At 40.1% G+C, this 23,298-nt stretch overlaps 1 protein-coding gene across 1 annotated transcript in view; it reads left to right on the forward strand.

The window, feature by feature from the left end:
• The window catches only part of LOC127578672 (probable phospholipid-transporting ATPase IIA), a 109,935-nt gene that overhangs the window by 24,263 nt on the left and 62,374 nt on the right, over window positions 1-23,298 (forward strand). Inside the window, exons 10-14 of the mRNA XM_052030937.1 lie at window positions 2,436-2,512; window positions 4,998-5,158; window positions 6,952-7,094; window positions 9,118-9,230; window positions 15,516-15,731. Coding sequence (XP_051886897.1) covers window positions 2,436-2,512; window positions 4,998-5,158; window positions 6,952-7,094; window positions 9,118-9,230; window positions 15,516-15,731 — 710 coding nt within the window. The remainder of the gene's footprint in view (window positions 1-2,435; window positions 2,513-4,997; window positions 5,159-6,951; window positions 7,095-9,117; window positions 9,231-15,515; window positions 15,732-23,298) is intronic.

Consider the following 23,298-nt stretch of genomic DNA (forward strand, 5'->3'; position numbering starts at 1 on the left):
CCAAATTAAGTAAACATATGATTAACCCAATTGTTAAACATACAATACAAATATGGTTTCAATTTCATAAATTTTTTGGATTCAATAAAGTTAACCTGTCAAGTCCCATTCAATCTAATTTTTTCTTTCATCCATCCAGAGTTGACTCAGCTTTTTCCTTATGGAAAAGGAAGGGAATAGTATGTTTTTGTGATTTATTCATTGATAACTGTTTTTCATCTTTTGAACAGTTGTCTAACAAATACAATCTGCCTAGATCACACTTTTTTCAATATTTGCAGATTAGAAATTTTTTAAAAGCTACTATACCCTCTTTTCCGACACCTTACAAAACTGAAATTACGGAAAAAATGTTAGGTTTTAATCCTTGTCAGAAGGGCTTGATAGCAATAATCTATGATCTAACTATGAAAATGCGTCCAGAACCACTGGACCAAATTAAGAACGAATGGGAAAGCGAACTCCAGACATCTTTACCTACAGAGACTTGGAAGAAAATTCTTCATTTAGTTAATACATCTTCAATGTGTGCCAGACATTCTTTGATACAGTTTAAGGTAATTCATAGGACCCATATGTCAAAAGATAAGCTAGCTCGTTTTTATCAACATATAAATCCTATATGTGACAGATGTAAATCGAATGTGGCTTCTTTGACACATATGTTTTGGTCCTGTCCTCCTTTGGAAAAATATTGGAAAGACATTTTTAACATTATTTCAAATGTATTGAAGATTGATTTACAACCTCCCCCTATCACTGCAATTTTTGGATTACCAAGGATAGATTCTGGCCATCTATCTGCTTCCGCTAACCTTATGATTGCCTTTGTTACATTAATGGCCAAACGATCCATTTTGCTTAAATGGAAGGATCCAATACCCCCTACTACTCTTCAATGGTTGTCTCAAACTATATCATGTTAGACTTGGAAAAAAAATTAGGAGTGGTACTGTTGATCCTTCGCTGATATTTGGAGTCCATTTATTCAATATTTTCACATGATATTAGATCCCCTTATAATAACCTTTCAACTTAGAGGAACGGAGTTGACGACATAATATTGCTCTGTTTCTACTGAGAAATTTTGGTCCAGTTTTTTTTTGTTAGTTTTTTTTTGAATTTTTTTTTTGTTTAGCTTAGTTTGGTTTGATATATTGTTTATAATTTTTCTTATTGATTTGGGGATTTTTTTTCTTTCTTTTATATTTATGTAATCTTTTTCTTTCTTTTATATTATATTCGTTTACTAAGAGATCGTTGGATCTACAGATTTTTTATATTTTATTGTTCTTTATGATTATCTATGCCGTGATTGTTCTCCTGATCTCTTTGTATTACATGTACAAACATTGATGTTGTATATTAATCTGTATTAATTTGAAAACTCATAAAAAGATTGAAAAAGAAAGAAAAAGATTTAAATCAACCGTTCAGTAGGTTATTCATTGATCATTGATATTTTTATCTTTATAAAGGGTGTACATTAATTATTCTAGTTCATCCGAATCATTTAATACATTCTATGTAAAATGGGTTATTATAGAAAATACTGGTGTTGTTGCTTGTGAAATCATGTCATTCACTTGTTCCTGTATGTTGTCTGGTTCAGTGAGAGGTCAGACCATTCCTCTCTCTGTAGCCACCAGATCTGTGCTCCTCCAGCTACTCACCCAATGAGCACTCCGGCTGAAAATCAACCATGCAATGTTTTTGTTTGCTGCATACAGACTAGATGGTACATCTCAACGTCAGAATTATGTTAACAAAATGTCAAGGCTTGGCTATTAATAATGACCTTCTATTCTCTCATAGCATTACTGTGTTCAAAGACAGTGAAGGCTGTGTGTATTCCTTTACGCAGTAGTTAGATTGCAGTGCCAGTTGTGATAGAGTAATTGGGTAATTGCTCCATTCTGATTTACAAATCCTGAAATGCCTCTTTGTCCAAACTACTGTGTGAGGTTTGCTGATGACTTAAAGCCTGTAAAAGTTCTCTTGACAGAGCGCTCTTGGAATCAACAGGATTGCAATCTTTTGAAATTAATGTATTACTCTGTTACCCTTTAAATTTCCTCCCCTGTCCATTCTCAACCTTGACCACCCTTTCCGTTCGTCACCTTATGCCCTTTCTCTCCTTTTCACCCTTGCTAAATCATAGAAACAGTGTAGCCAATGAAACATTCTTTCTGCTGCCAAATGAGTTTGGTTAATTGTGCACAAGCCAGTGCTCAAAGCTCATATTTCCAATCTGGCTAATTCTATACCATAACGGTGTCGTATTTCATATGCATTATTAAAGTAACAATTAACACACAAACTGAGCTTTAAGATGCCTTGGGGAGCAGCTCTGAAAATTGTATTATTCAGACATTTTAAAAAAGATTCTGATTTTTGCTTGTTTATGCTTTATTAAAATATTATTTCTATTCAAGGCACAGCAGTTGGTGTTGTTATCTACACAGGCAAAGAAATGCGGAGTGTTATGAATACTTCTCATCCAAAGAACAAGGTATAGTTTGAAAATCTTGAGCTAGACAATAATTAGCATTAAACATCACAATTCACTCTCCTTGTGAAGAATAATGCTGAAAAAGATACTGGGAGAAATATCCTTTTTATTTTTATTTAATTAAGCTGTACTTTTCTTTAAAAAAGCATTCTACTAGCAATGAATTCTTTCATCATGAGGTTTGACATCTTCTAAATTCCAGCATTTAGAACTGTTTTCAGAACCAAGTTTTTTTTTATCACTGACATATGTCATGAAATTTGTTGTTTTGCGGTTTTCACAATATCTTTTCAAAGGTGACACAAGTTGAAAGGAAAAGGAATTTAAATATGTTTGCTCAGCCTAGATTTACACACTCGGATATTGACAGCCAATAGATGACAACTACATTTTAACATAATGCTTCTGGCAGAGAGATCTGTGTTACGCCTGAGTTTGCTCACAGAGAACTCTGTGACCAGATGACAGTTGTTAAGACATTTGATTGTTGCCACATGGATTCCAGCTTCCAGGTATACTCTGATTAAAAGGTAATTGAGCTATGTTAAGGTAAATAGACAAAAAATTACCCTGAGTCATGAGGTGAAAATTTCATTTGTCTCCTACTTGTAATGGCTCTGTGGGAAAATGGGTTTATTGATTTATTGGTTTGTGAGCATTGTTGGCAAGGCCAGCATTCATTGTCCTTCCCTTGTTACCCTCAAGGTGGTGGTGAGCCACCTTCTTGAACTGATGTATACCTTGTGTTGAAGGTGCTTCCACAGTACTGTTGGACAGGGAGTTCCAAGATTTCAACCCAGTGCTGATGAAGGAATATATTTTCATTTGATTGACTTGGGTATGACCTGGATGTGAACCTGTAGTTGGTGGTGTCTCCATTTGCCTGAAATTCCTGTTGTTCTTGGGGGCAGAAATTATAGATTTGGGAGATATTGTCAGAGAGCACAGGCGAGTAACTGCAATAGATTTTGTGGTTAGTGGACACTGCAGTCATATTACACCAATGGTGAAAGCTGATTTAAGCAGGCTGCTTTGTCCTGGATGGTGTCAAGCTTCTTGAGTGTTTTTGGAGTTGCATTCAGAATCAGGTTTATTATCGCTGACTTGTATGTCGTGAAATTTGTTGTTTTGCAGCAGCAGTACAGTGCAAGAAACTTTAAATTACTCTAAATTACAAAATAAATAAAAAAGTGCAAAGGAAGTAATAATGAGGTAGTGTTCATGAACCATTCAGAAATCTGATGGCGGAGGGGAAGAAGCTGTTTCTAAATTGCTGAGTGCGGGTCTTCAGGCTCCTGTACCACCTCCCCAATGGTAGTAACAAGAAGAGGGCATGTCCCAGATGATTAGTGATGGATGCCACCTTCTTGAGGCACTGCCTCTTGGAAATCTAGGCAAGTTGAGAGATTTCCATCATACTTGTGTCTTGTAGTTGGTGGAAAGACTTTGGTGTGAGGATGTGAGTCACTTGCTCCAGGATACCCAGTCTATGGGCTGCTCTTGTGGCCACAGTTTCTATGAATGTCAATAACGCTTATTAGCCCATACTTCAGTGTTGTCTAGGCCTTACTGCGTGCAGGCATGGGACTGAAGAAGGGTCATTGCTTTCAGAACTGGGGGAAGATAGCACACCCACTGCTATCATGCTCTTGGGAAGGGTTGGGCTAAGGTATATTGTAGGGAAAAAAAATGAGAGAAAAAAATCATGTTGTCCTTTGCATGACCTAAGAAGATTTTGGTTTTGACACAGTGTATAAAATAGGTAGTCAATAATTCCTCTCCAGTAATATCCTTTATTTTGATGAGAATGGATCTTTTCTTTTACAAAATGAGTTACATTGGAACACCTATCCATAATCAGACAACTAATGTTTTAAACTGATAAGAGATTACTATGAATCAAGTTTTCTTATTCCATGATGACAATGAAGATTGACTTGCTCATGAGTAGCGCATGCCCCTTCCAATCTATGTATTTAAAAATGACACAGCATTCTATTATACAAGTTAAAATTGCTAGTTTTGAGCACCCTCACCCGAGGGACAAATCTTACAGTATTACAGCCAGCATGTTGTCTTGGAATGCTTCGTGCATCTAATGCAATTGCTGCAATTCTTTTAAGATAGTCAAATCTTCCTGTGAAGTGGTGCTAACTTTTGTCCATAAACCTACCACAAGGTGGCAGCAGGAGTAGCATCATCTGGTGAATGGGAGTACAAGTGGAGCCTGAAATGGGATCACTGTTCTCTATCAAGTGTAACCTCGGGCAAGGACCAGATGTGGCACATAATTTGCATTTAAAGAAAAATCAACTTTATAATCAAATGTTCCATTTTTTTCATGAGATGTGTCTCAATGAATTTGGTTCTCTGTTGTTGGTAGAGGAACTACTTCATATCCCAGATGAACAAAATACCCAAAAAGTACAGGTTATACTTCTGGAGGTATATGGAAAAGTAATTTTAACCTTTCTCTTTCTCGTAGATGGGGCTGTTTGACCTGGAGGTGAACTGTTTAATGAAGATCCTGTTTGTTGCTTTGGTGGTGTTATCCCTTGTGATGGTCTCCCTGCAGCATTTCAGGGGACGTTGGTATCTCCATTTGTTTCGCTTCTTCCTTCTGTTTTCCCATATAGTTCCTATCAGGTAAATGCTGCAATTGAATTTGCGCTCTCTGCAAGAGCAATTTTTGTTTAAAGTCTGTCGCTTTCCATCTCCAATTTAGATTGCCCACCTCATCCAGCATACCTTGTAGATGCATCATCTGCACATATTGACACCATATTGCCAGTTTCTGAACTTGCGCCTTTAGTCCATCTGGTGAACAACAATGACTTGAGTACTGGTCCCAAGGGCCTAGAACAGAGGAGGGCAACAAAGTGGATGTGGTCCACATGGACTTCAAAATTTTTTTGATGTGCATAATTGACTCGAGACTGGGTAACAGGATGAATTGAAAGAAAGTTACAAAACAGAAGATTAAAGTTGAGGGATGTTTCATGGTCTGTTATAAGGCAAATGGATGACTCTTGGAAGCTGTAGTATTGACATTTCGTATACCACAGGTTAGGTATAGTTTGGAAGATTCCAAGTTTGGAGAGTTGGGTACAATGTGGTAGATTGTCCCAAAGTGTATAAGGTCCCAGCAGGCTTGCAAAATAAGCAGACAACTGACAAATTCAGTCCAAAAATATTCATTTTGATAAGAGGAACAAGGAGATTTCTTATTTATCGGAAAGGAATGAATGAGATAGTGGAGCTGAGAGGTTTGCAGAATCAGATACAAATTGATGCATGTAGCGATGAGGAAAGGGATATAAAAGGATGTAAACAAAATATTATCTTCTCATTCCTAGAGGAATGGGATACAACAGCAGGAAATAATTTATATTGAACTTTGGTTGGAATAAGTTTGGAATAGTCTGCATTTTTGGGATTTCTACTACAAAAGAGCAAGTGAAGTTCCAGTTCTGATGAAGGCTATTGACCTGAAATGTTACCTCTGTTCATCTCTCCACAGATGCTGCTTAACCTGATTATTTCCGGCACTTAATGTTTTTATTTCCTTTCAGAGGAGCCTGCCAACTACAACTGACAGCAAAGTGGAAAAAATGCACAGCAGATCCACAAGGATGCTGTCAGAATTGACAGGGTGCAATTATCAAAGATCATGCAGGGGATTAAACCTAGGTCCTTCAAAAGGTTTTTGCTGGGAAAGTAAAATCCTGAGCAATGTTCAGCTGCCCCTGTTGATAGTTTCCATACTGGGTGACTGTAAACTACCCCCAGTGTGTGTAGCTGCAGGAGAATTGGGGGGAATTGATGGAAATGTGAGAGCAAATAGATTACAGGGAAATATATGGAGGAATGAAGCTGATGGGAATGCTCCATGGATGGGCTGAATGGCCTTTTATATCATGTGAAATGCTTAATAATAATTAGTTACCTTTAAGACAGTAATTCCTTGATTTACAAAAGGTCTATGTTTGAGGAAAACATTTCATTAAGCAAAGCTTTGTAAATTGAAAGGCCGGACAAAATGCATCATTGATATTTCAGCTCAGTTTATCTTAAAGCAGAACTCAGCTTTGTAAATTGAAAATGCATACCCCAAAGCGTCGATGGCATTGCAACAAAAATTCATAAATCAATTGTTTGTAAATCAAGAAATTACAGTAAAACTGATGCTTCGTTGCAACCTGCATTCATGTTAGCAATGTCAGATCTAATCTGATCTTTTTTAGTAAATTGTGAATTGGAGGTACACTTCTGTCTGTGTAATATTTTACATTTATAGCCAAAAGATAATGGGCTAAATCCTTATATTGCGTACCTGAAGAAATCATATTAGCTTGAGTGCCCTCAGACTGAACCTAGTTGTATCCAAGGCAAAAATGTAGAGGTCTTTTATTAATTTATTTTTTTTCTAATTCATCTAGTATTCGTGTCAATCTGGACATGGGAAAGATGGTCTACAGTCTGATGATTCGGAAAGATGCTAAAATTCCTGGCACAGTGGTACGGGCTAGCACCATTCCAGAACAGCTTGGGAGAATTTCCTATGTTCTAACAGACAAGACAGGTAATAGCTGTTTGTTGGTATTCAGTGTGCATCTCTGTCCTAGAGGACGTTCAAGGCTGTCAAGGTTAAGAAAGTTCAAAGGGGGATTGAAAAGGTTCATAAGGAGGATAACTAGAATTAAGAGGTTTTGGTTATGAAAGTTATTCAAAACTGGAGGGTTTTGTTTATGAAAGATTAATAGAATATTAAAGATACTCAAAATTAGGGGAGCTTATAATGAAATAAGTTTGGATAAACTTGCATTTGTATTATCCAAGTGAGACAGTAACCAACGGTTATGAAGTTCAGAATTTTGCCAAAAGAGTAAAGAAAAAGCTGGGAGTGTTTTTAGAGTTGAAATATTGCATCAGAGATCTTATGGAAACAAAATCTTTGATGGCTTTTGATAAGGAAGTGCATGAAATTGGGAGAAATAATGGTTAAAAAGGACATAGGAATGGAAAACAATAATTGGCTCTTTTAAAGTGTTACCGTGGACCCAATGATCTAAGTGGCCTCTTGCTGTGTTGTAAGATTATGATTCATCCTGAGCATTCCTGTCATAGGAAAGGTATGCTAACAATTTTCTAATAATAAGCTGTCTGCCTCTGTAAACTTACGGAGGTTTTTGACCATCAAAGGGAGTGGTACTTTTATTAGAAAGGTTTTCTGATCAGATTGTCAAAATTATTCTGTTGGCTTCTTCTTTCAGTCTATGCACAAGAAAGAGATTCTAGAGATCTCTTGGCTGCCACCTTTTTGGGGGGGGATGGGGTGCTGTGGATGGAGTGAAATTTGTGGTCATTTATCATCTAGAAAATAAAACTGCTCTTTCAAATTTTTAGCTAGCGTATTAATAGAGGGCGTGTAAACTGATTGGTAAGGACACAAGTGGAAACACAAAGGTTTAAACTTCGAGATATACCAGTTGTTAACCTAGGAGCATAAATTGTTAAAGCCTAGATTTTGTAAAAGGGGCATGGATTACAAAAGCAAATGTTACAAGTCCTTGGTCCAATCAGAGGTGAATTTTAAAGAGTTTTTAAAAAAAACTGATTAATGCAAATGTTGTAATGCAACCAAATATGTAATTGTACCTTTAGTATTGTATTTGGTTTGTAAAATGTGTGTGACTATTTGTAGTTAAGAATTTCCAGAAAGAAAATCAGATCACTTCAAAAAATGGCTTGTATATCTCCTTATCAAAACCTATTGTGTTAGAGCTGGATAATCTTAGCTAGGCCACCAATTGATTTGCTATATTTGGTTTCTTTAACCCCTGAACCAGGAAGGAGAAACAAGACACAATTGGCTTCTGTGTACTTGGACCATGGTGTGGTAAACAAGCACTGTTGATTTTTGGCCAGTAACTCCTGCTGTGAAGTTGTTCTTGATGATTTTGACATTGTGTTAGAATAAAATTTATGATTATAAATTAGCAGCTTTTTTTTTGCATCTCTCTCAATTTTTATTTTGGCAGTTAATTTTTAGTGCAGTATAAAACAGGCTGCTAATTTGCTGTTGCATGATTTACACGATCATACAAGGTAAAATTCCACAGGATAGAATATACACCCACTATCACATGATGTATTAAGCACATGCTACAGAAGGCAACTTCCAATCTCCTTGTCTCTGGGGTCAAGGAAGCGCATGTCTTGTTGATGGGCATGTCCTGATGAAGGGTCTCCAACCTGAAACATCAACTGTTTACTTCCCTCCTTAGATGCTGCCTGACCTGCTGAGTTCCTCCAAAATTTTGTGCGTTGCTCCACATTCCAGCATCTGCAGAATCTCTTGTGTCTTGCTGATGGTGTTGCCCTTCAAGTGGCAAATGATCTACTCAGTGCTTAAATTCACACAAAGACAGTTAGGAAGTGTGATGTCACTTTCAAGTAGAGAAGAGAAAAGATGATGAAAACTTGTCATCAGACAGTTGAACAGTGCACTCTCTTAGAATGGCAATAATGTCATGTGACTAAATAAAATGCCCTTTGATAAGTTACAAAATTGGGTAACTTCGCCTATTTTTCCCATTCCACAGGAACCCTTACCAAAAATGAGATGCAGTTCAGACGTCTTCATTTGGGTACAGTGTCCTATGGATTGGATTCAATGGATGAAGTAGAGAGCCACGTTTTTAGTGCATATACACAGGTAAGTGTGTGATGAATGACAAGGCGCTCATGTTTACTGCACAAACTAATAATTACCTGCATGATCAAGAAAAGGGACAATGAAACGCTGAAACCTTTTTAATAAATTTCACAGTAAGTCTGGTACAACATTTTTTCATATGTTCTGAATGGTTCATTTGTTCTCAACTGAGCATTGATTCCTCTGAACATTGATTCCTCATTCACTAATACATTTTTTATAAAAGCTTTATATATTTATTGCCAAGTTTCAACATCCAAAATAACTTACTAATTTAAAGTTACTTGTAAGATTTATAACCAGAGTGGGACAGAATTATGTTTTGTCAGATCAATCAAATTAATTATATTAAAGCTATTCTAATTCTGTTTAACAGTTTGATTTCTTGCTCACCGGTAGCAATGATTAACCATTCCACAGTGAGCAGGAAAGTGCCATCGTGGCTGAATTGGCAAGGGTAGGTGTCAAAATACTATAGTAGCCAAGTAGTTAATCACTGCACTGTTTGCAGCCATGTGGATGATGACAAAAATTAAGTGGTTTTGTGGTGAATCATACTCTTTGTCTGAGTTCATATGTAAAGAGCAAAGTGAATGTCTAGTGTCTGTGGCTAGTTGTGAATCAATGACAGGAGGGTGGAATTTGTTAGTAAGGGTTCTACAAAATCTTCTCTTCATCCCCTCCTACTAACATTGTTCTATTCCAGTTATTTTCCCCATTTTCCCAATCTACCCCTTCATTATTACCAGCTTTTGGTAATTTCCTCTTCGGTATTTGTTTAAGCCTCATCTAAGAGGACCTGTGTTTGTGGATTGCCAGTGAATTGGTTGAGATATCTTTGTCCAGTTACAGACAAGCTCTGGTAACTTGGATGAAAAACACTCAGCAGACCAGGCAGCATCCATGGAGAAAAGCAGGCAGTCAATGTTTCGGGTCAGAAAGATAGGAAAAGGGGAAGCCCAGTATATAGGAAGGAAAAGCAGAGCAGTGATAGGTGGACAAAAGAGAGGAGGTGGGGTGGGCACAGGGTGGTGATAGGTAGATGCAGGTAAGAGATGGTGATAGGTGTGGGGGAGGAGGGGAGAGCAGATCCCCCGTGGCATGGGTCAAAGCTAAGGAGAGAGAAATAAGGGGGTGGGTAGAAAAAAGAGAGGCCAGGAAAGGGAAGAAAAGAAGAAGCATGGTTGGGGGTGGGTGGCGTGGGGAAGGGGGATGGGGACTACCTAAAGTGGGAGAATTCAATGTTCGTGCCGTTAAACTGCAAGGTTCCAAGACGGGAAGTGAGGTGCTGTTCCTCCAGTTTGTGCTTGGAATTCTCCTGGCAGTGGAGGAGGCAGAGGACTGACATATCTGTGACAGTGTGGGAAGGGGAGCTGAAGTGACTGGCAGCAGGGAGATGCAAGTCATGGTTACGGACAGAGTGTAGGTTTTCTGCAAAATGGTCACCTAGTCTGCGTTTGGTCTCATCACTGTAGAGGAGACCACACTTGGAGCACCGAATGCAGTAGCTGATATTAAGGGAGGTGCAGGTGAATCTGTCTCACCTGAAAGGACTGTTTGGGTCCCTTGATGGAGGTGGTGTAGGGGCAAGGTATTGCACCTGCGGCGGGGGCAGTGGAAAGTTCCCGGGGTGGGAGCAGTGGAGGGGATAGGATAGTGTCCAGGTACGAGGATATGAGCTCTGTGGGGCAAGAACAACCGGGGGGGACAGGATAGTGTCCAAGTATGAGGATACGGGCTCCATGGGGGGCAAATGCTCTTGCCCCACGGAGCTCGTATCCTCATACCTGGATGCCATACTGTCCCCCCCCCCCCCCCGTCCAATCCCTTCCCACCTACATTCGTGACCCATCACACACTCTCCAACTCTTCCATAGCTTTACGTTCTCCGGCACACACAACCTCGTCTTCACCATGGACGTCCAGTCCCTACATACCTCCATTCCCCATCATGACGGCCTCACTGCCCTCCGCTTCTTTCTCAACCAGAGACAGAAACAGTCCCCTTCCACTAACACTCTCCTTCGCCTGGCCGAACTTGTCCTTGCCCTAAACAACTTCACTTTCAATTCCTCTCACTTTCTACGGACCAAGGGTGTAACTATGGGCACTCGCATGGGGTCCAGCTCTGCCTGCCTCTTCGTTAGGTATGTTGAACAGTTTCTGTTCCAAGCCTACTCCGGCTCCATTCCTCAACTCTTTCTCCGCTATATCAACAACTGCGTTGGTGCCACCTCTTGCACCCATGTGGAACTTGACAGTTTCATTAATTTCGCCACAAATTCACTTGGACTATCTCTGACACCTCTCTCTCTCCTTCCTCGATCTCAGGAGATTCCTTATCCACTGACATCTTCTACAAACCCACTGATGCCCACAGCTACGTCGATTACAGCTCCTCCCACCCTGTCTCTGCCAAGGTCGCTATACCTTTTTCTCAATTTCTCTGCCTCCACCGCATGTGCTCCCATGATGAAGCTTTCCACTCCAGGACATCCGAGATGTCCAACTTCTTTTCTAACCATGGCTTCCCTCCGACTGTGGACGAGAGAGCTTGCAAGCACACCTTTGCTCCCACCTCCACCCCTCCCAGACCCAACAGGGATAGGGTCCCCCTTGTCCTCGCATTTCATCCTACCAGCCTACGTATCCAACACGTCATTCTCCACCACTTCCGCCATCTCTAATGGGACCCCACTACCAAGCATATCTTCCCCTCACTACCCCTTTCTGCCTTTTGTAGGGACCGTTCTCTCCGTGGCTCCCTAGTTCACTCCTCTGCCACTGTCCCACACCCATCCTGTTTCCAAGCCAGGAACTTTCCACTGCCCCCACCATAGGTGCAACACCTGCCCCTACGCCACCTCCTTCACCTCCATCCAGGGACCCAAATAGTCCTTTCAGGTGAGACAGAGATTCACCTGCACCTCCCTTAATATCATCTACTGCATTCGGTGCTCCAAGTGTGGCCTCCTCTACATTGGTGAGACCAGACGCAGACTAGGTGACCGTTTCGCAGAACACCTGTGCTCTGACCGTAACCGCGATCTGCATCTTCCTGTTGCCAGTCACTTCAACTCCCCCTCCGACACTATCACTGATATGTCAGTCCTCGGCCTCCTCCACTGCCAGGAGGATTCCAAGCACAAACTGGAGGAACAGCACCTCATTTTCCATCTCAGAACCTTGTAGCTTAATGGCATGAACATTGAATTCTCCCACTTTAAGTAATCCCCACACTGTTTCCCCACTCTCCCCCAACCATGCTGCTTTTTATCGTCCCTTTCCTAGCCTCTCTCTATACCCCTTTTTTTCCTTTCCTTAGCTTTGACCCATCCTCCGATAGATCTGCTCTCCCCTCCTCCCCTGCACCTGCCTATCACCATCTCTTACTTGCATCTGCCTACCACCATCTTGTGCCCACCCCTCCTCCCCTCTTTTGTCCACCTATCACTGCTCTGCTTTTCCCTCCTATATATTGGGCTTCCCCTTTTCCTATCTTTAGTCCTGATGAAGGGTCCTGACCCGAAACGTTGACCACCTGCTTTTCTCCATGGATTCTGCCTGACCTGCTGAGTTCCTCCAGCATCGTCGTGTTTGTCACCTACATTCCAGCATCTGCAGTCCTTTGTTTCTCTGATAACTTAATCTGATGTCATTTACTAATGCTCAACCCACCAGCCCAAGGAAAAAATAAAATTTTACTCAAAGTACGATGTGCCTCAGAGTCAACTATACCAACAGAGAGCAACTGCATAAACTCACATTTAAACATTGACAAAACCCTTGAATTATATTCTCCTGTTACAGGCATTACTTTTCTATTGTCAGCATTTCTTATTTTCTTTGTTAATATTTATATCAATTCCAACTCATCCTCTTCAGATGAAGTTATTGAATCCATGCTAGGGTGTGGATTCGGGGGCACACTTCCACCTACAATACTGCATTTAGTTAGCTATTACTGATGAGATGAGTGCTAATGGTGAGTTTTGGTTGCTTATTTGACAGCAGTGCAGTCAAAGCCAGCCAAGTCTACTTTTCACCTAATGTGCACGATTCTAAGTGTAGTTTGCTCAATACTCAACAAGAAGAAAAAGCATCACTGGTTTTCATCTCTCTAGTTGTAGGGGGGGGGGGGGGGGAAACTAAGATTATTTGAGGAAATCCTGTCTACACCTAGGTGAGATAATCAAACCAAGTGTAGATTACACATCAAACCATAGTCTAGAAATTCTAACATGCCAGAAAAAGTGATGTTTTGTTTGTAGGTTTGCTGTTGTAAAGTTCTATTGTGCATGAGACTTGGGTATGCAATGGAAAATACATACAAAGGCTTTCCCTCCACTCATTCTTGCAGTCTTTAGTGATAACCTACAAACTACCAAACGCATCAGTTTTTCTGAACTGCTGGGAACAGCTGAGGATTTTTACCTAGCCAATTTGACAATGTATTTTCACATGCAATCTGCTAATACCTGCCAGAAGTTACAAAAGATTCCTCAAAAACCACACTGCAGTTTTGTTTTTCAATTTTTTAGCAGAAACTATTAACTCCACTGCTGTGTTAAGCTTTTGTGCAATAAAATAAGTCTTGATTTTGTTCAGTGTTGTTGGCACAAGCACTTTAATTATTTGTTATCGTCAGTCCCAACAGACAGATCAGTGGTCGGGATTCTGCATCTTTAAAGGCTTTCCAATGCTAGATCTGTATTTGGAACCTTTTTTAAAATTTCCTAGTTTGTGGGTAAAGATAAGAATGTTGAAGTAGATAATTTGAGAGGAAATTGAGTTATCAAGTAGTGTGGGATTAACCTGGTCAGGGCAGGATGGCAAATTGCCTTCATGTAGGACCACAATAAACTAGTTAAGTTTAACAGCTTTCACCTTTTTACCCCAAAGCTTGAATGAGGGTAAAAAGGTGAAACTCCAATAATCCAGCACACTTGGGACTTCGGTGGTGCTGCACTGGCAGATTTTCTGGACTATCGGATGTTAATAATTTTTTAAAATGTTATGCAGAATTATAATAAATTTTCCAGTGAATCTGGTAAGTTCCAAGGGTGCCCAGGAACCAAGGCCCTGGTGAATTTCAGGAGAGTTCAAGAACTGGACCCTCGGTGAGTTTCAGGGGAGCACAGAAATATCACCTAGTGAACCAAATGCTCAACCATCAGGATTTCTGAATAGTTAGTGAGCGGTTAGTGCGACGCTATTACAGCTCCAGCGGTCAGGGTTCGATTCCCGTCGCTGTCTGTAAGGAGTTTGTACGTTCTCCCGTGTCTACGTGGGTTTCCTCCGGGTGCTCCGGTTTCCTCCCACATTCCAAAGACATACAGGTAGGTTAATTTGGGTTTAAGATGGGCGGTGCGGACTCGTTGGGCCGGAAGGGCCTGTTACCACGCTGTAAATAAAATTTTTAAAAAATTTAAAGAAGAGTTTAACTGTAATATTTCCCTTCCGCTATCCAAGTTAAGTTCTGAAAGTGCAATTTTGGCCGGTCAAGAAATGCTGTTTCATTTTAGTAATCATTTCCACAAGAATTTTTATTTTGTCCTTCTAGGTAAGAGATATTGTGGAATTAAGAGATGTTATTGAATAAGCATTGGTGATTTGCACTAGTGCATGTTATAAATGATGCACAGTCATGTCATGTCATGGTGCACTAGTAGTCAAAGAAATAAATGTTTGACAAGGGCATTTCCCTAGTGAACTTCCCTAACATGCATGCCTATATTATGTTGCTTTATTATGCTGTAATTATCTTTCTGTGCGTATTACATTTTGTTACCTCATGAAACCAAGTTTTGCCAATTCCTGTTGGAAGTTATAATTCTCGAGGGACACAGTTCTGCTCTAATTAACTTTGTAACAGAAAGTGTTAATTCCATTTTTATATTTGGGTTTATTGAATTTGGTTAATTGAAGACCATTATCATTTTGTGGTCTTGCAATTCACCTTTTAGTTAACCATATCCTAGTTTAAAAAAAATTAGTGATCCAACATATATACTTGGGACACTCATCATCCAAACTGCACAAGTGCCAGAGGTAAAAGTGCCCAACATTTTTTAAATTTTTTTTTGGTTTTAAAATAATAGTATTTGGAGACAAATTGCAACCTTCAGGCTGGCATCACTTGTTTGAAGGTAAGTACTTCTGCTGGGTTCAAATTGCAAAGCTCTCCCCTTGGTTTGCATCATTTTCGTTTGCGTCGTTCTCTGTCCTCTGGATAATGAATATAACCATTCTGCTGAAATAAACTGGGATTCTTCTGTTCCCCAGCCTCCACCTGCTTCACAAGACAAACCTTCATCAGCAACTCCTAAAATACGTAAAACTGTTGCCGTTCGCGTTCATGAGGCAGTGAAAGCAATTGCATTGTGCCACAATGTTACGCCCGTCTATGAGTCTCATGGACCTGATTCAACCGACCGAGCTGAAGCTGAGCAAAACTATGAAGATGCATGTCGAATTTACCAAGCAGCCAGTCCAGATGAGGTTAGTTTGTGTCATCTGTCTCATCGTGTAACTTCCTTCTCCATCATTTGTCCTTCAATCTGAGACCAAGTTCTCCCTGCTGTTAGCTGGTTTTATCTTTCAGTTGTTTTTTTTCCTTCACCTCCTATTTAAATCTTCAAAAGCCAGATGAGCTGCGATTGACAGCCTTCAGGATTATCTGTTAGACAGTGGCACCACCACTTGTGCCAGTTACTCTCTCCTTCCTCGCCCTCTCACAGACATTCCCTTGTCAGAGCATATTAAAGTCTGCTTCTTGTCTGTTGGGTGCAGTTTTGCATTGTCAGAGGTGATTGTTGGGTTAAAGTAATACATTGGGACTTGTGCTAACTTGCCCTGTCATAGTGCAAATGGTTTCAGGCTATCACATCTTTATTTCCAGCAGAGATGAAAGTGTTTTCTTCTTATGCTGTTCTCAGCAACTCCTGGCAGTTTTCCATCTTGCTTCCGTCTGGCAGAATGGTTCTCTCACAGACTACTTCTTGCATGCTGTATACGTCCATTTTGGTTTGTCTGTCCCAAACACACTTCAGATACGTTCACTGAACCATCATTTCAATCTGTGTTCTTCTATCAATCTCCTATTCTTAAACTAGCTGTAAGAATTTGATATTTTCTTGAATTATTATTAATAAAATCTTCAGCTTTTGAGTTTGATCATTAAAAGTTAATAATTTTGATTTGATTTAGCTATTTATGGTTTTCTACTGCCATGAATATTTAAAAGCTTTTTGCCATGTTGTATTGAATAATGAGTCACAAAACCTGGTGTAGGAAGTGCTGCTGAATTGATTTGTGATTTAATATGATTAACATTTAAACAATAAGGCTCTTTGTTCCATTGTTCTGTATTTTGCATGAAAGGGAGTTCATGTCCCTTGACATGATGTAAATTCTGCCCATTTGGGGCAGGGTGTCAGAAAAAGAGTCCTGTTATGTGATTCAGCTGGTGACAAAGAAACTAAGCTCTAGCTGGTCTTCAGATTGATGTCTCCAATCACTCGTCACTGAAAGGCTTATCCATTTACTTACCACCAGTCTCATTTATTTCACTGCTTTTCCTTCTAGTGTCCTTCACCTTCCTCAAACATTTGTTTTTCTAATGCGGTCTTCATTATATTCTCTGCCAAAGTAATTTCAGTGTTCCTGTTAACCACGTTTGGTTGGTTTGTATTTTGTCCTCGAATCCCTCCAGTGCTGGCCTTTTGTAATCTTCTCCCCACCCCCATCTGTTTGCTACTTTACTGGTGTTTATGGCTTTGTCCCAGTCTCCTTCCTAGGTTTCATTCTCCTCCCTATAACTGCCCTTTAGATAATACCCTCTCCAAACCCACGACATCAACCAAGCTTTCATTACCCTCTCTGTGGCTCAGCATTTGTTGTCTTCCGTTTGTGAGATACTGTGGGATTGTTTTAAATTTTAAATGTGTTATAGAAATGCACAGTGGTGGATAACTTTAGCTCTGGGATGCACTCGCCAGAAATACTCAATAGTAGTGAAAATTTTATATTTTACAGTTGCTCAGCCAATTGTGCTACTATTTTAAAAGCAGTTTGATCTTTCATGTAGGTTACCACATGCCTTTGGTGAAATACTATCAGGTTGATTACAGACAAAACACACAAACTTGATTGAGTATTAGCAATTCTAAGCAAGGCAGAATCAGGTGGGGAATATCAGATCATTCCTTTTGAGTTTCCATAGGCATCAGTGGAGGTGTTGCTGCATTGCTCATGTGTTGCTGAAGATGAAAATGTACTAAAATGGGATTGAAAAATACTTTGCGAATATGAAGAAAAAGCATTAGCCAAATAATTCAATTTAATTTCTTGCCTTTTAATAAAAAATAGAAATCCACTAATTATTTATAATTTCTTTAATATAATGATTGATTTCTATTGTTCCACTCTGATATTCTGAAGGGTGCCACATTCAGTTGCTCTGGGACTCCTTGTGTTCTTGCCAATGTGCAACAAATCTTTTATTGGACCAGATAAACAAAGGCAATGAAAGCAACACACTGGGACCTCCCAGGCCTTCTGATCTAATGGGATAATCAAAATTTACCCTTTTTTGGTAAAAAGCAACAGTTTGTATATAAATGATCTCTATAATATTGACCATGACCTTTACAACAGCAGCATTTTTAAAAAGAACACTTCAGGAGTCCCTCAGGCTGTTTTTCCATCCTCTAATCCCTTATTAAAGTCGATACTAGCCAAATTTAAGTGGTTAAAGAAATAACTACTGTTTCTAACTCATCGTCAGAGAGAGAGAGGGAGCACAGAAGCAGGGAGTCCGCACCAACTATCAATCAGCCATTTATATTAACCCTACATTAATCTCATTTCTTATTTTCTACTAGGTGCACCACTGTGCTGCTGAGTTGCTGAAATGCTTAAAAGGTGTTTTAGTAATGGTGCATATTCAAAAATGATTATTTATCTCAATGGCAGTACGATGGCACAGCTAGCAGAGCCAGTGCCTCTCAGCACTAGAGACCTGGGTTCAACCCTGATCTTCAGTGCAGTCTGTGTAGCGTTTGCGCAGGTTTCATCTGAGTGTTACGGTTTCCTCCCACATCCCAAAGACATAGGTTGGTAGGTTAATTGGCCACTATAAAATACTCGTAGTGTTTAGGTGCGTGATAAAATCTCGTAGTGGGAGAGAAAGTCGATGAGAATGTGGGGAAATCAAAATGGGATTAATGTAGGATCAGTGTAAATGGGTGGTGAATGGTAGGCACAGGCTCGTTGGGCTGAAGGGCCTGTTTCTGTGCTCTGTCTCTATTATTCTATCTTTTAGTGAAAGCAGAAATTGAAACTTTACTAAAAGGGTTAAGAAAGTGTTGATTGTTTTGCTTTGTTAGACTTGCCTCGTGCAGTTGGGGAGCCAAGATCTTGGTGCCAACTACAGTCCTGCTTTTAATGGAAAAGACCTCACCGGAAAGCAGGAGTCATGTGTGTGCGTGTAAGGCTTATTCACAGTCAGATTTGCATCATCATGTTCTTGTGGTGATTTTAAAGGTCACAGTCATGTTGTGATTACATTATTCATGGGTGGGAGGTTAAAGGATGTGGTTAGCATGTTCACAGAATGGTAGAGTAATATTATGGAGCACAAAGGAAAGTATGGCTGCCTTGAGCAATGAGTTAACTTTATAGTTTTCTCAAACACGTGTCATTGTAATGTAATTTTCTCTCCTTTGAGCACTCCAGATATTATTGCACAACATCCATGCTACAGAGCATTCAGGCCAGAAAAGTGCCAGGTTGCTCCCTAAATGGATCTCAGCCAGTGGGGGAATAGTTATATATAGGATGTATAGTAGATAAAATATTGTTCATGGTTTGAGCTCTTGATTATTACCTTGTGACTCCTGCTTGACTCATGGCTCTAACCTTATCGCTTCTTGTCTGCGTAACATGGCTTTGGTTTGGCATAAACTCACTGAGGTTTGAAAGGAGCCCCTCCTGTTTGTGAATGCAGTTCCTTGAATATATGGTTCCTGGATCCTAGTTTGCCTGAAGGAGGGGAGTCCTTTAGTCACCAATTCTCAATTTCATCCCCCACCCAGCCTCCCACAAACCTTTTCATCAACATCTGACCCTTCACTGAAACTGTAATTCCAAATGCACTGGTTACTATTCACATTGCTGAGAGACAAGGTGATCACTTTTATTCCAGGGCATCTAGCATAATGAACAATGTGAAAATACTTTCTATTTATACTATTTTTCTAAGTATTTTAATTCTAAAAGCCTCCAAACAGAAATTATTAAAGGGGTCATACCACATGGTAAGCTGAATATAAGTTTGCAAGTGAAATTCATGCTTCTTCCTTTATTTCAGTATCAATAGGCTATCAGATCTAAATTTAGTGAGAAGATTCAGGTATAACCCCCTCCTTTTTCAATATAAATCAACGTAGTAAAGAGTCTGTCATTTCAGGAAGACTAGAAGAGTTAGTTGTTCACATTCCAGGACCGGCAAGGAATGATGACTATAGAAGCTGCTTTTTTCTTGTGTTTAACCATCCAGAAGTGTCAAAGGTCAGGAATATAATATCTCCCCGGTGTTCCAGCTAAATTACAGTGAAATCATAATAATGTCATTCCTGCTTGAAGCAAACTTGCATTTAGCAAGGAAGCTTCCATACTCTGATTTCAGTGATAGATGACAAGGCAGGAAGGAGTTGTGTAAGTGGGCCAGGGAGTCAAAGGTCAAGAACTGGATTGTATAAGGTCATTGAGTGTTCAGTGCCTTTTCAAATCTTTGGCACCACTGGGTCAAAGGTGAGAGACTGGTTTGATCTTTTATGATAATTCAATGGTAGAAAACAACCATTTTCAATATTAGGGAAACCAATAACAAACGGATTCGTGATTAGTGCAGGAAGATGTGATTAGTATGATGCTCAACGTTGAGATCTTTATAGTTTCAAATTAACTGCATTAATAAAGAATATAAATGTCCGAGATATACTGAAAATCCCTTTCAATTCATCCTATTGCATTTAAGGCATTTCATTTTTCTTCCCCATTTTCTAATATCTGTGTGATTCACACCTTCAATAGGCTAGGGACAACCAGATACTGTGTATTCTGAAACAGGTCATTAGGAGCTATTTTGCAGGGTAGGCTCAGGTAACTCTTGCCAGTTTTACTTCCTCCCCTGGTGAGTAAGTATCCAGATTTGAATAGTAATTGCCTGCCAAATCGAGGACAGCCTGCACTCTGGAATGCCCAGTCTGGGAAGGTACCTTGCCACCATAATGCACTTTTTTCAATTTTAAGGAAATACTTTATCAAAAAAAAAGGTATTTGTCACCAACTTTTTGGTGCTTTTCACCCTCCTGTATCATCCTCTTTTATTTTACAAAAAAAAACCCTCCCACCATGCTGCTTCTCTTCCCTTTCCTGGCCTCCTTTTTTTTTCCCTCTCCTTACCTTTGACCCACCCCTGGTGGATCTGCTCTCCCCCCTCCCTCTCATCTGCCTATCACTATCTCTTACCTGCATCTGCCTATCACCACCTTGTGCCCACCCCCACCTCCCCTCTTTTGTCTACCTATCACTGCTCTGCTTTTCCCTCCTATATACTGGGCTTCCCCTTTTCCTATCTTCAGTCCTGAAGAAGGGTCCTGACCCGAAATGTTGACCGTCTGCTTTTCTCCACAGATGCTGCCTGGCCTGCTGAGTTCTTCCAGCATCATAGTGTTTTTCATTTAGATTCCAGAATCTGCAGTCCTTTGTTTCTCTGGTATTCTCCTCTAAAAGCTGTTGTTCATGTATAAGTTGTGGCATTGCATATTACTTTTATTGTGGAGTAAAAGCCAAAGTTGAATCAATATTTATTTAATATATGTGCTTTAAAGGAGGACCACTATCCTTTCTTGCACCCACTAATAACCTGGGTGTTGAGGTGACAGCTGAGCACATATCAGCAATTAACCCAGGGCTATCTTGGTAACCCTCTGGATAAACCCCAATTCAGGCCTTGTGCATAGAAAAAAGCCTGTCATCTGGATACTCATCCTTAGTGGCTTGAGCTAATGGGACAATGTATTGGTGGCTGTGCATTGTAAACCATTTCCAAAAATCTGTTCCATTGCAGTCAGTGGAACCAAATTTCATTAGCAAGATACATACACTTCGTAAATCATTTATTGAGCCCTAAACGCTGCTGATGAAAGGTGTATTTCTCTGTGTATATGTATGCATACAAGTTGTGTAACAACCCTTTGATATCATAACCTAACAAGTAGATTGTACTGGACCTGCTTTTCAGTTATCTAAGCTTCCAGTATTGCCTTTGTTGCAAGCTGGGTATGTGTTACCTCTGCATTGGTGTTGGCAAAATGAGCCCAGATCCAGGTTGGGTGTTTGCTGACCATGCCAGTGTTCTTTGTCCAACCCTAGTTGTCCCTGAGTTAGGAGGTAGTTAAGAGTTGTGATTCACAAAGAGGTCAAACTGGGTAAGGTTGACAGACTCCTTCCCTAGATATGGCACTCACTGCTTGCTCGAGATCGTCTGGTTGCCCTGAGCAAGTCAGCTTCATCACTGGATGATGCCTTAGAAACCTTGAAAGGAGTCTGTGCAGACAACTGCTGAAAAGTTAGTTTTGCTGTAAAATAGCTATTTTTATGGAGTTGGGAAGAGCGACAGAGGTGCTAACGTCTGGGTGACTTGGAAGCAAATCTGTGAAAGGTTCCCTTTACAAAGGAAATGATCACAAAGTGATGCCATTTCTTATGGTCACAGCTGTTGCCCTCCTTCACAATATTTCCTGCCAGTGCCTTTAACTTGGCACAGAGTGATACAAAGCTGCTGTGGGGACATCCCCAAGAGAACCTAAATGTTTTTGTACGCTCTCCACAAGTGCATTGTATTCTTGAGCTCACAGTTTCATCAGCTTCTTCATGGACTCCTTTCGAACATGTTAGAGCACTGTAATTTGATAGTCTGGATTCTTCAAAAACCATGCAGTTCTCGATTGCTCCATGTGGTCAAGTAACCCATCTTCATCAATCACTAGGCATTTGTCAGCAGAAAGAAATATCATTTTTCAATGCATAGTTCTCTTGCAATCATGTAGGTGAATTGCCACTTATCTAAAAACTGTCTTTGAATGGAAGTCAGCCATGTCACCACTCTTTATCTATAAAAAGCAAGGCCCAGCAGGTTCTTTGAAAGTAAAGGCTGTACTCATCTCCTGTATCTGATGTCACTGGTCCACATCCCTTGGACCACCAGCTCAGCAGGACTGAATTTTTTTCAGATGGTACTTGGAACAGTCTGTGGCATTTCGCAGTATGTTGTAGGAAGCGTCTTCAGGATAATGATGAATATACATATTGCTCAATTTTCCCATGCAAAGGTGTCACCTCTGGTGGGCTCCTGAGCTTCAAGGTCTTCCATGTAGGTAGTACATCAAGAGCTGCAGCTTGATTGGTTCTTGATTTGGTAAGGGGGTTAAGGGTTACGGGTAGAAGATGAGAAAATGGGGGTTGGAAAAAAAAAGCCACGATTGAATGGCAGAGTACACTCGATGGGCTGAGTGGCCTAATTTCTCTCCTATATCTTATGGTCTTATCCAGTTTTCCCAGCCCTAGTTGAGAAAATCTGACATTGATTATAGTTTAAAATTAGCTAGCTCAACAGTTGGAGGCAATAAACCTGAACGTTTCCTGGTTAGTATGCCGGAACAGCATATCCTCAATCAAATGGTTTGGTGGCAAGACTGCAAGAGGTGTCTAACTTCTCCACCTGTCTGCAGCTTTGATCCTGGTGGACCATATTGTCTTCTCCCAGTATTTTCTCCATTCATTGATAATTGGCTGGGACTGCACTTGCCTGATTCCATTCTCATCTATCCAGTCACAGTCAGAAAGGCAACTGCAGAGGTTTCTCATTTCTATTACTTCTGCTGTCTCTATAATGTCAGTTCTGGGCCTCTTCTGTTTCGTATATGATTGCTTTTCCCAGATGTAGTGTCAATTTTCATATGTGTGCTGACAATACAGCAGATGTGCTTCATGATCACTG

The sequence above is a fragment of the Pristis pectinata genome, chromosome 16, assembly GCF_009764475.1.
Source record: "Pristis pectinata isolate sPriPec2 chromosome 16, sPriPec2.1.pri, whole genome shotgun sequence".
Lineage (NCBI taxonomy): Eukaryota > Metazoa > Chordata > Chondrichthyes > Rhinopristiformes > Pristidae > Pristis > Pristis pectinata.